Below are 11,638 nucleotides of genomic sequence, written 5' to 3' on the forward strand. Positions count from 1 at the left end.
ATAGATATGGATGGACAGAGGAATATTTGATAGATAGATATGGACGTAACGGACAGACTAGATAGATAGATAGATAGATAGATAGATAGATAGATAGATAGATAGATAGATAGATAGATAGATAGATAGATAGATAGATATGGACGGGCATTTAAATATTCCATAGATATAGATTACGCACACTAAGAATTGCACCATTATTTATACAGCAATGCCCTAAAGTGTTATGATTCAGGTAACATTATATGAGAAGTGCGGTATTCCAGCTCATTCTGTACCTGGCATTTAGCGCTGGACGAGTGGGTGGAATTGGAGGAGTGGTCGCTCCATATATGGTCCCACTGGGTTTCCTGCCTGGACCCTCACACACTACCATAAACACTCTTCAAGCCATCGTGTCTTTCTCATTTCAATGAGGAGAGGGAGAGAGAGAGAGAGGAGGGGAGGGACGTGCTCGTGCGTGTGTTTTTTCTTTAACTAGTTGACCCCAGCAAGAGGAGACGGCAGCATCCTCTGTCCCGCATCATCTTCAAATTTTGCGTTATGATATAAACAGTCCTTTATGTGACCGCCAAAGGATCCGCATTCTTAAAGCAACCTGTTCCATCCCGTTTTCCACGCGTTTTCTTCAATGCTTTGACATCTGGAATGTGCTGTTTTCTTGCAAGCGTTGTTTCCATGCCAGCATGGGAACTGCAGCGTCCAAAAGGAAGAATCTGAGAAATGATGCGATTTCTTCGGTGGCAGCCAAAGTTAGGTGAGTGTCTGCTTTTTGTCAACTCGTTTTGGGTCATGCACTGCATGAAGCCCATCAGCTCTGCATTCGTACGTGTGTATTCAGAGCTCTGCGCGCACTGCCACTGAACTTACAAAACGGGGATCTGGATTCTCATTCATGTGCGAAAAGAAAGGTCAGCCGTGATATTTGTTTGAGCAGACGGGTCATTTTGAAGATAGATGTCATGAATACGAGTGTATTTGTTAATGTTACCATATCATGTGAACATTGAATGGTAGGCTAATTCACCCAAAATGACGTTTCTGTCTTTATTTACTTTCCCTCATGTTGTTCCAGACCCGTATCGTATGACCATATTTCACAGGGGGAAAACATCTGAAGTATGTCTTTAAATGCAAAGGCTGGTGACTGAATATGTCTAGCCTCATAAAAAAATCATATGTTCATAAAAGAATAATAAAAGTCTTCTAGAGCATAGAAGAATTCATGAAAGATTCGTTTGTGTTGAATCTTTCCATTGAATCATTCCTACTTTTATGGCTCTAAAGTCTACATCTTTGTAAAAATGTATAGTGTATAATAATTTTGTTTGTGTTTGGTGATACTATTATGGTGCTTTTGCATCCTTGACATATTCAGTTACCAAGACTAAAGAAAAAATCATACAGGTTTTGAAAAAACAGAATTTAGAATTTTGGGTGAGCTATCCCTTTAAATAAAGGGTCCCACAACTTAATTCATATATTTATTCAGTAATTCATTTTATTATTTACTCTTGAGTGTAGAAAACAACTTTTTTTTTTTTTTAAATGAACTCTAATAATATGCATAGATGTGAGAATGCTGTTGCAAAATCCATTTTAAACTTCCATTTTATTCCAAAAGTCTGCTTGACTGCCTTAAGCTGTTTTGTTGCTGGTCTAAGATGGTCTAGCCCATGCTGTTGGACCAGCTTTCAGTTTAAGATGGATTTTCTTGCAGGGCTGCAGCCTATTAAAGTAATCTTCTCGCCTGTCCCAACTGTAGATCAAAGCATTGACAGCGTCCTTCACCGGTTGCAACAGGCAAGTAGGCACAAGACTGACTCTATCTGTCAATTATCCGTGACTGACTCGTGCTGCGCCTGGTGTTTCTGTGTCACAGTGAATTATATTGTCATAGGAAAACCGACTTGCAGCATTGTAACCTAGAGAATGATATAGTCACCACAAGCATTAAATCAACATGTTATTTTAAGACAGCTTAGCAGCACCTTTTCACTATTATTCATGAAAACCACTTATTGACCTCTAGTCTTGCCTATAGACCCATTCTTACATAAACTAGTGTGTGTTTAGCTCTCATGTGTATCACGTCTGTCATAATTCACAAGATGGCAGGTGGTTCACCTTCTCGTCTGGGCCTGGTTCCTCAGGGATGCTGTGAGTCATTACATTCTTAATGTTCACATGCAGAATGGATTGGTTGTTGCATTTGAACAGATAAACAATGGCACTGTCATTCCTTGTAGATAGATGACATTGAAATGACCTTGTCGGCTAAATCCTGCCGTAGACATACAGCATTCAGGCATGGATTGAGGTGGTGAATGGGATGGCATTCCTTTACCTCAGTGCGTTTAAGTGTGTGTGTGTGTCATAAGCCTGAACGAGTGGCTGTTCAGTATGCAGGGCAGGTATATTTGTGCAAACGGCTTTGAATGCTTAGTAGAAATGACCGATGTAACAGAGAACGGTAGACAGCATTCTAAGCAGACACAACATGTTAATGGCATGAATAGAATGAGTAATCCTATATAAACAATATAAATGTAATCTACTGAATGCTGAAAATATGAACCTTTTTTGATTAATTATGATTAATTATGATCAATTAATTGGTGAAAGTCTCTAGGTGATTAGCTGTAAGGCAGTGTTTCTCAACCAGGGGACCGGGAACCACTAGGGGGCCTCAGCACACTTCTACGGAGGCCGCAAGGTGGCTTCAAATCATTTTAAATAAGGCAAAAGGTTTAAAACATGCTTTAAAATTAGCTAAAACAGCTAACAATCAAGGTGTAACTTGAAATCAAATTTCTTATTTTAATAGTTCCCTTAACAGCGGCCATTTTTATTTACGAACCGCGGTTCTCATGATCTTGGACGGTAATTACAAACTAAAAAAGTCATGTAATAAAAATGTTTTTCAAAATGGTCTTCAAATGTTGTCTGTCAATAGAGGGTCTTGGAGTCCAAAAAAAAATTGAGAGCCACTGCTCTAAGGTTTGTCTCTAGCTAAATAAAGGGGCCATAAAACTGCCTTGAATGAAATGAAATAGTAATCAGAAAGCATTCAGACTTCAGACGTAGAACCTGTGCCCTGCAGGAAGAAACCGCACATTTGCGAAGGAATTAGTCATTGGCCTGGGGCAGTTGTGTTATTATAGGCTGTAAATTATAGTGATTTTGAGCAAAGAAAGAGGTGTTGTGCTATAGAGTAATTATCAGCCGAAGCCAAATTTAAAACCCTGTCACTTTATGATTAGACGCCTGACAGAGAAATGGCTTTTATGTCATAAGCTAGTCATTTTCAACACAGATTGGAACAACACACACGCTTTGTGCTGACTTACTATTGAACATCTATTGGACTACGTGAAGGCAGTCTCTGGTAATCTGCTCTTTCTCCAGACACTGGATCATGACCACCAGGCACTGTGGGCCTGGTTATGGGCCTGACGGGCCTAGGACCACCCACTTTTCAACAGGCCCACCCAAAACTTTTCTTCAAAAATAAAATAAACTTTTAATATATTTAAATTTTGTCAAGAATTATTAAAATTCAGCAAATAAGCTCATAATTTGTGCTAAAATAGTCTTAAATGTTTAGTTTTCAAAGTTTCATAGCTTAAGACGTCCTCCCTATAAACGAAGAATTTATTTAATCAAGCTCTAATTACGGCTCGTTGTGGATCCTGTGGGGCGAGGTGACGTCACCTAGCACCAATCGAGTTTTCAAAACAATTTAAAAAATGTCTATTTTGATGTTTCTGCGAAAGTTCAGCAGACAATGAGGTTCGGGATCGGATGTAGTTGTTAATCTTCGTGGACGACCGTGAATTGGCGGTAGCCTATTCTATTAGTTATTATCTCGTAGTAGCCTATAGGCTTCATTTTAATGCATCTTCTCTGTATAATAAGCCAAGCTCAGTCTGTTGTTAATGAAATCGAAAGAAATTAATGTTGTATGAAATCGTCAAACAGGTCTATTGCCATTTATGACCGGATTTGATTGAAACTGTCGGGCAGTGTTGTTGATCTGCATTGTTGAAAACTTAAAACAATTAAACAGAATTGTGAAATATTCGCCTTCATGTTATACGAGCAGAACTAAACTATGTTTTGGGGAAATATTAGATTCCTGACCACTTTTACAGTCTATAGGCCTTAGGTCTATAGAAAGATGCGCTAAAGCACAGCCAGGCATGATTGATTCCAAAGCGCTCTTCTTTGGTCAGAACCAAGGAGGGCGATCGTGGATAGGTCCGTCCTATGCACCGAAACTTTTTAAAATGCAACAAAATATTTAAAGAACATCAAGCTATTAAAATCTCTATTATGTAAGCACAGATAATATAACAGTATATCAGACAGGCATTTTTATTAGGTTAAACAGTGATTTGATAACGTTTTTAATTTAAGGCCCACCCACAATTGGTCTGGCCCATCCAAAACTGGAATCCTGGCGCCGTGCCTGATGACCACTGTGCTGTTCAAAACCAAAATCTGTAGGTGGTCCATGTTCTGTGAATACACGCAGGATCAGTAGTCCCCCTGCCCACTCTGACACGCTAAAGAAAAGGAAGTATCCTGCACTACACTTAAATTCTTCTCAGCTTGGCCATGTCGTGCGTTTATAGTTGCATTCTCAGGTTCAAACTAATGGCCCCTAGTTGTGTAGTGTAGCAATAAAAAAATAAATTCTACCTAGAATCACTTCATATGGCTTATGCAATGGGCTCTTCCTGTTGGTCTTTTTCATTTTTGTTCTTTTTTATTACAGTTTGCCTGAGTCATTTTTGGGCTGAATGCTTTCAGGGCCAGTGGGTCAGCATGGAGAGCCTGGTCTGTACAGTGTTTGTATGATTTATTTACTCTGATTCATGAGCTGACTCACTGGCTATGCTATCACGCCGTCTCATATAGACAAATACATGCAGATTTCTATTTTGTGAATCTTTAGAGTCTTTTGTCGACACGTACCTTAAATGTTCCACTACATAAAGAGATCCAGTTGTTATGTCTTTGCTGTTTGTAGTGTGAAACCATAACGATGAAGATGGAAAATAGGGTTAGCAGAATTAGATGAGAATGTCATTGAGGAATAAGCAGTAAGACGTGTCTTAAAATCATTGCCAAACTAAACTGTGGTGTGAAAACTTTTAAAACCTCCAAATTGTAAAAGCCTATTCACATCACAGACCGCACCGACAGACGGCAACTGACACTTCATGGGGTTTTCATCAGATTAATGTGTTACCCCTGTCGGCGTCTGCCGGAGCTAGTTTTCACCGATTGAACACGTTGAATCGGCGCTTGTCGGGTCGTGGAATGTCTGAGAAGTGACATAATGTAATCTGGTGATTGTCCGCGTCTGGCGGTGTGGAGTGAATTGGCCTTAACCCTTAAACGCATACCTCTGGTCTTTAGTGACCCGTGAAGTCATTCACTACCCTTCTCCTCATTCATTTTTTTAAAGTTAGACATCAGCCTTCTTAGTATTCCTCAATAATTTCACTAATTTCACTAAAAAAAACTATAAAATTATAAATGAAAGCCTGTTTTCACCTGCCGTAAATATTGAATAGGGTTGCTAACGACCTGAGGTGTGTAACAGTGTAATTATATATTTTAATATATATATTTTTATACAGATATAATATACATATACAGATATAAAATATACAGATATATTTTTCAGTGTAATAATTGAATCTTCGATGACTGAATAAGTGCAATTCACCTTTATTCCACAATGTGGGAATGTCTGATACACAATGATGAAGTGACGTTTCACTCATAGTTACTGCAGGCAGAAAACAAAAGAATAGGAAGTATCATCAGCAAAACTTGAAGTGGCTCCGCTCAGCTGTCAGCGATCAAAATATTGATTTTGAAGATGTTGAAAATTATATGATAAATGAGATTGTGAATATGAGCCAGATGCTGAATGTATATGCTGATAGTAAAAAACATCTGCTCAAACTGAACCCTTACAAGCTCCAAAAGGTAACAAAATATGCTTTATTTTATTCTTCTGCAATTGTTACTCTAATATCAGGAAAAAAAATGATCACGACAGGTAGAGATCCATCCATGTTAGATAAAGACCCGAATATGTTTAAATGATTTGCAAAACATTCATGCATTTAAGGGTTAAGTTATTACACTGCAAAAAACATTTTACATCTGTATTTTCATCTCATTTTCCAACAAAACATCTAAGAAGCAAAAAGAGGCAATACTGCATAAGTCCAGTGCAACATAATCTCTGTGGCACTTAAAACAGACACAGAAAATCATTGACCTATGTGGGACCTTTTAAGGAAGCATCCCAGATATTCTCTCATGCCTGCAGTATCTGAAGAGAGTCTGCCTTTCTTTAAGCCTAGTCTGAGACATCGAGTGGGAACTCTTTTTCAGTGTGTTTTGATCCAGCACACTGCAGGCTGATGAGATCTGACTCATTGATCTTTGGGCCCCGGATAAATCTGCAGAATGCTGGCATTTCAGACGCTTATAGTTTCCCAGCAAAGATCTAAATCCATAACCCTGTTGTCACCCTCCTTTCAGCATATTAAAAATAGCTTGTATATTCATATTAAATATCAAAGCAGGGAATTTATGAAGATTTTCATATATAGCTTTGGGTTTTTTTTTGTGTGTGGCACTGGCCACATGACACATTGGGTCCACATTTTTCATATGACAGTCAAGTTCCAAAAACAAAGTTTGGTAGTAGTTCATATTAACAACTGACCAATATATAAGACAGTATTTGTCAGATTTGATATTATTAGCATTGGTCAATAACCAAATCCACTTGGCTGCTTATCAGCAGTGTTTATCTCCCTACCTTATCATTAGCTACGTTTCCATCCAAAGTTGCAAATTTAATTTATGCACAAAATCGGAATGTCGCATAAAACCTTTGCGAATAAAGCAGCCTTTCCCTCCCATGTGTTCAAGAGGACAAAATGTTCAATTCCTGGGAAACTGCCACAAAATATCAGTAATAAAAAAGGAAGTTGCAATCAGGGAAGAGACTGTGGCTCTTTTATCCTACTTGATAAATGACTTGCGCATTTTTCATCAGAATTTATGCACATCTTGGCATTTCCACCCAGCGTTTTTTATGCGATATCCTGGTGGATGGAATGGAAGGTTAGCTATTGTTGATTTCTGACAGCTTTGTAAATGGGAATTATTTTTGTGTGTGTTTGTATATTGTATAAAATAATTATTCTTTTCATTGAATTGTAACATTAACGTAACATTAATGTAACATTAAGTCTCTTAAACTCACAAAGACTGCATTTATTTGATCTAAAATACAGTAAAACAGTATTTCTATATAATTTTAAAGTACTTTATTCCTGGCAAAGCTGAATTTCCAGCAGCCATTACTCCAGTCTTTAGTGAAACATGATCATCCTAATCAAGAAATCATTCAAATATACTGATTTGCTGCTCAAGAAACATTTTTAATATTATTATTATCAGTGTTGAAAACAGCTCTGGGGGCAGTTGTGGCCTAATGGTTAGAGAGTGAGACTTGTGGGTTCAATTCTCAATAACGGCAGGAAAATGTAGTTTGGAGAGTCAATGAACAGCTCTCTTTTCCACCCTTAATACCCATGACTGAGGTCCCCTTAAGCAAGACACCTAACCCCCAATTGCTCCCCGGGCGCCGCAGTGAATGGCTGCCCACTGCTCAGGGTGTGTGTGTGTCCACAGTTTGCAGTGTGTGTGTGTGTGCTCACTACTCACTACTGCTAATGTATGTGCAAGTTGGATGGGTTCAAATGCAGAGGACAAATTCTGAGGATGGTTTTTCTGTGAGAAACAGATTCAAATTTAACCAATTATTCACAAAAAATGTGCAGCAAAAAAACCCTGCATTAAGATCCCTCAAAATTTCCAAGTGTGGGTATCTGCAGGTCGGAGTAATGTGCGTGCTGAAAAAATAACAGCGTACGGATTTGGAACGACAAGAGGGTGAGTAAACAATGACAGATTTTTGTTGTTGTTGTTTCTGGTTGAACTATCCCTTTTTTCAGTTGGTAAAACTTAAATAATCCAATTTAATCCAAATGTCAGAAGAACAAATCCTTGATAATACTGTACCTCCTACTATGCAAAACCATTAAATCGTCTGTCTTGCAGTTGTAACATCATTAATTGTACATCTTTGTGAGGAGGAGACTCCACTTCTTATGTAGGCTACTTGAAGTCAGTTGGATGCTTCATCTCCCCCCCTTCACTTCCTGCTCTATTTATTATCTGGTAGCGGAGATGAGACTGTGTCCTGTAATTAGTCTGACCGTTTGAGATAATGCAGATCTCAGGATGACTCTGACACTGCGATTACGCCTTTGACATTGTTGTCTCTGCTGTTATGGTAGAGAGAGAGTTGAAGAGAGGGTGCGCTCTGGGCGAAGGAGGGTTCCAGGCATCATTAAGCCTGGCTCTCAAACTGTGGAAGAGGGAGGAGGGTGACATTTTAATCTGTGGTCTGTGCTGAAGCGCAGGTCCCATATGCAGTGCAAACATGCACTACAAGAACATGCCATTAGCTGTGCTGATGTTTTTACTAGCTCCGGATATAACAGAGGAACATGTGTCAAAGAAACAAGTCAGAGGTATCAGCAATGCTTGATTGTTTGCTCGTCCCCAGGCTCATATTAAATGCATGTTATCCACTTACTTTATACTAGTTCTCAAGGACCTGCCTGAATTAAATGCATACAGATTTTCTCTGGGAAAAATGCCAGTGAAGTATTTGCCTTGGAGAAGTGTCTTAAAAAGATGTTGCAGTCTACACAATCAGTTTACCTAAATCATTTCAAATTTAATTATAATATAATACCTAGAGAAAACTATCTGTTAGCTTTCATATCAATGGTAGTTGGTTGACGTGGACGATTTGAAACCTGGCATATTTGCTCACACACACTCAGTTCTAAACAACTGATGTTAAATGCCGTAAATGCCATGTGATTAATTTAAATTATGTTGCATTTTGTGTAAATAAAAAAATGCAGCATTGTTAAGAATTAATCACATGGCATTTATGGCATTTAACACCATTTGTGTTTGAGAGTGTGCATTTTCTAGTGTGTGCATGTTTCATGCATAAATGCCTGCTGTGTGTGTGAATGTGTGGAAATGTATGAGTACTGTGTCATGGGTTTCATTCTCTCCTACTGTGTCCATGCTTTTATGTGCTGCTTTTGTAGAGTAACACTGCTGAAAGCAAAGAGAAAGAAAGAGCAGTGCTCTAGATGATCCTTTTTTTTTACCAAACCTTATGACTTGCTTTCCTTTTTGGATAGAATGAAAGTACTTAAGGTTAAGTGTTATTTTGAACCCTCAGTGACTTTTATTTTATAGACAAAAACAGGTTTGGAATGACATAACAGTGAGTAAGTGATGTATTTTCTAAGAAAAATACCGTACAATACTGTTCAAAAGTTTTGGGTTGGTAAGATTTTTTTATATATATATATATATATATATATATATATATATATATATATATATATATACAGTACCAGTCAAAAGTTTGGAAACACTACTATTTTTAATGCTTTTGCAAGAAGTCTCTTATGCTCATCAAGCCTGCAGTTAAAAAAAAAAAAACAAAAAAAAAAACAGTAATGAAATATTATTACAATTTAAAATAATGGTTCTCTTTTTTAATATACTTTAAAATGTAATTTATTTTTGTGATGCAAAGCTGAATTTTCATCAGCAAGTACTCCAGTCTTTGGTGTCTTATGATCCTTCAGAAATCATTCTAATATGCTGATTTGATACTCAGTTATTATCAATGATGGAAACAGTTGTGCTGTTTAATATATTTTTTTGGAATACTTTTTTCAGGATTCATTGATGAGTAAAACGTTAACAGCATTTATTCATAAAAACAGCATTTATTCAAAATAAAAAAATTTCTAACAATATAAATCGTTACCATCACCTTTTATCAATTTAACACATTCTTGTTGAATTAAAGTACTAATTTCTTTTAATCTTTAAATAAATTATTGTTCCCAAACTTTTGAACGGTAGTGTATATTGTTACAAAAGATTTATATTCTAAATAAATACAGTTCTTTTTAACTTTTTATTCATCAAATAATCCTGAAAAAAGTATCTCAGGTTATAAAAAAATATTAAGCAGCACAACTGTTTCCAACATTGATCATAAATCAGCATATTAGAATGATTTCTGAAGGATCATAAGACACCAAAGACTGGAGTACTTGCTGATGAAAATTCAGCTTTGCATCACAAAAATAAATTACATTTTAAAGTATATTAAAAAAGAGAACCATTTTTTTTTTTTTAACTGCAGGCTTGATGAGCATAAGAGACTTCTTTCAAAAGCATTAAAAATAGTAGTGTTTCCAAACTTTTGACTGGTACTGTATATATATATATGTATGTATGTAATGCTTCTAATGCACTTTTAGACTGTATTTATCTGATCAAAAATACAGTTAAATTTCAATTTATTTACAATTTAAAATATCTGTTTTCTATTTCAGTATATTTTCAAATGTCATTTATTCCTGTGATGTCAAAACTGAATTTTCAGCATCATTACTCCAGTCTTCAGTGTCACATGACCCTTCAGAAATCATTCTAATAATATGCTGATTTGGTGCTGAAGAATTGTGCTGTGTAATATTTTTGTGGAAACCGTGATACATTTATTTAATAATCATTTGATAAATAGATTGAAATAGAAATGTAATGTTAATGTCTTTACAATGTCTTTAATTGGTTAAAAGAATGATTGTGTTTCTGGCACTGGAAATGACTAAATGAATTCCACCAGTTCCCTGCATCTCTCTGACCGCATTTCATACGCTTTCATTTTTAATGTTTCTCTCAGATCTTTTTTTTTTTTTTTTTACCTACCTTGTCTCTCCAATCCCTTGGACTCACATGATGCATTCCCACACTCCAGCCTGAAAACACACACACATTTACATGCTGTAGTTTTTCCTCTTCTTGCTCACCTTCATTTTTGTTCAGTCACATGTCTCTTGAAGCATGCTGACTTCCTTTTATTATTTCATCCTCACTTAGTGGCTCCTCTCTTTTTCTTTTTTTTTTCTTTCTCACTTTACCCATTACCCATTTTCTACCCCTCACTCTCTTTTGCTCCCTTTCCTTCCTTCCTTATCTTCCTGTATTTCTTCTGATATTTTATTAATATGATAATTCCCCCAGCTTGGGACGTCAAGCTGATGTTAATCAAAGACCTAACAGAAAAAAAAAGAAGCAGTGTTAAAGTTTTGTGTGCCTGAGCATATGGATAATTACCTTGCATTTTATTTTAATGTTATTTTAATTTATACACTATATATATATATATATAAGAGTATATAATTATATAATAAAGAGTATAAATATATAAAATACATATTCAGTTCAGATGCAAAAGCCTCTAAGTGCCATCTGAAATTTTCTTCTAGAATGATCATTTTTATCAATCTCGTATATTTAAGTTCAGTAATTTCACTTAAATGACAATTAATAGGTAATTTTCATTGGCTTTTAAGTGAAATTACTGAACTTAAATATACGAGCTTGATAAAAATGATAATTTTAGAAGAAAATTTCAGAT

The 11,638-nt window shown here is 36.3% G+C and overlaps 1 protein-coding gene across 2 annotated transcripts in view; it reads left to right on the forward strand.

Annotated features, from left to right (window-relative positions):
* Positions 1-438: 438 nt before the first annotated feature.
* Positions 439-11,638, forward strand: part of nsmfa (NMDA receptor synaptonuclear signaling and neuronal migration factor a) — a 44,497-nt gene continuing 33,297 nt past the window's right edge. For both annotated transcript variants that reach the window (XM_084386588.1, XM_084386589.1), the window contains exon 1: positions 439-757. In XM_084386588.1, the coding sequence (XP_084242714.1) occupies positions 687-757 (71 nt within the window). In that variant the 5' untranslated portion in view covers positions 439-686. The remainder of the gene's footprint in view (positions 758-11,638) is intronic.

Source organism: Rutilus rutilus, assembly GCF_951802725.1.
Source record: "Rutilus rutilus genome assembly, chromosome: 18".
NCBI lineage: Eukaryota > Metazoa > Chordata > Actinopteri > Cypriniformes > Leuciscidae > Rutilus > Rutilus rutilus.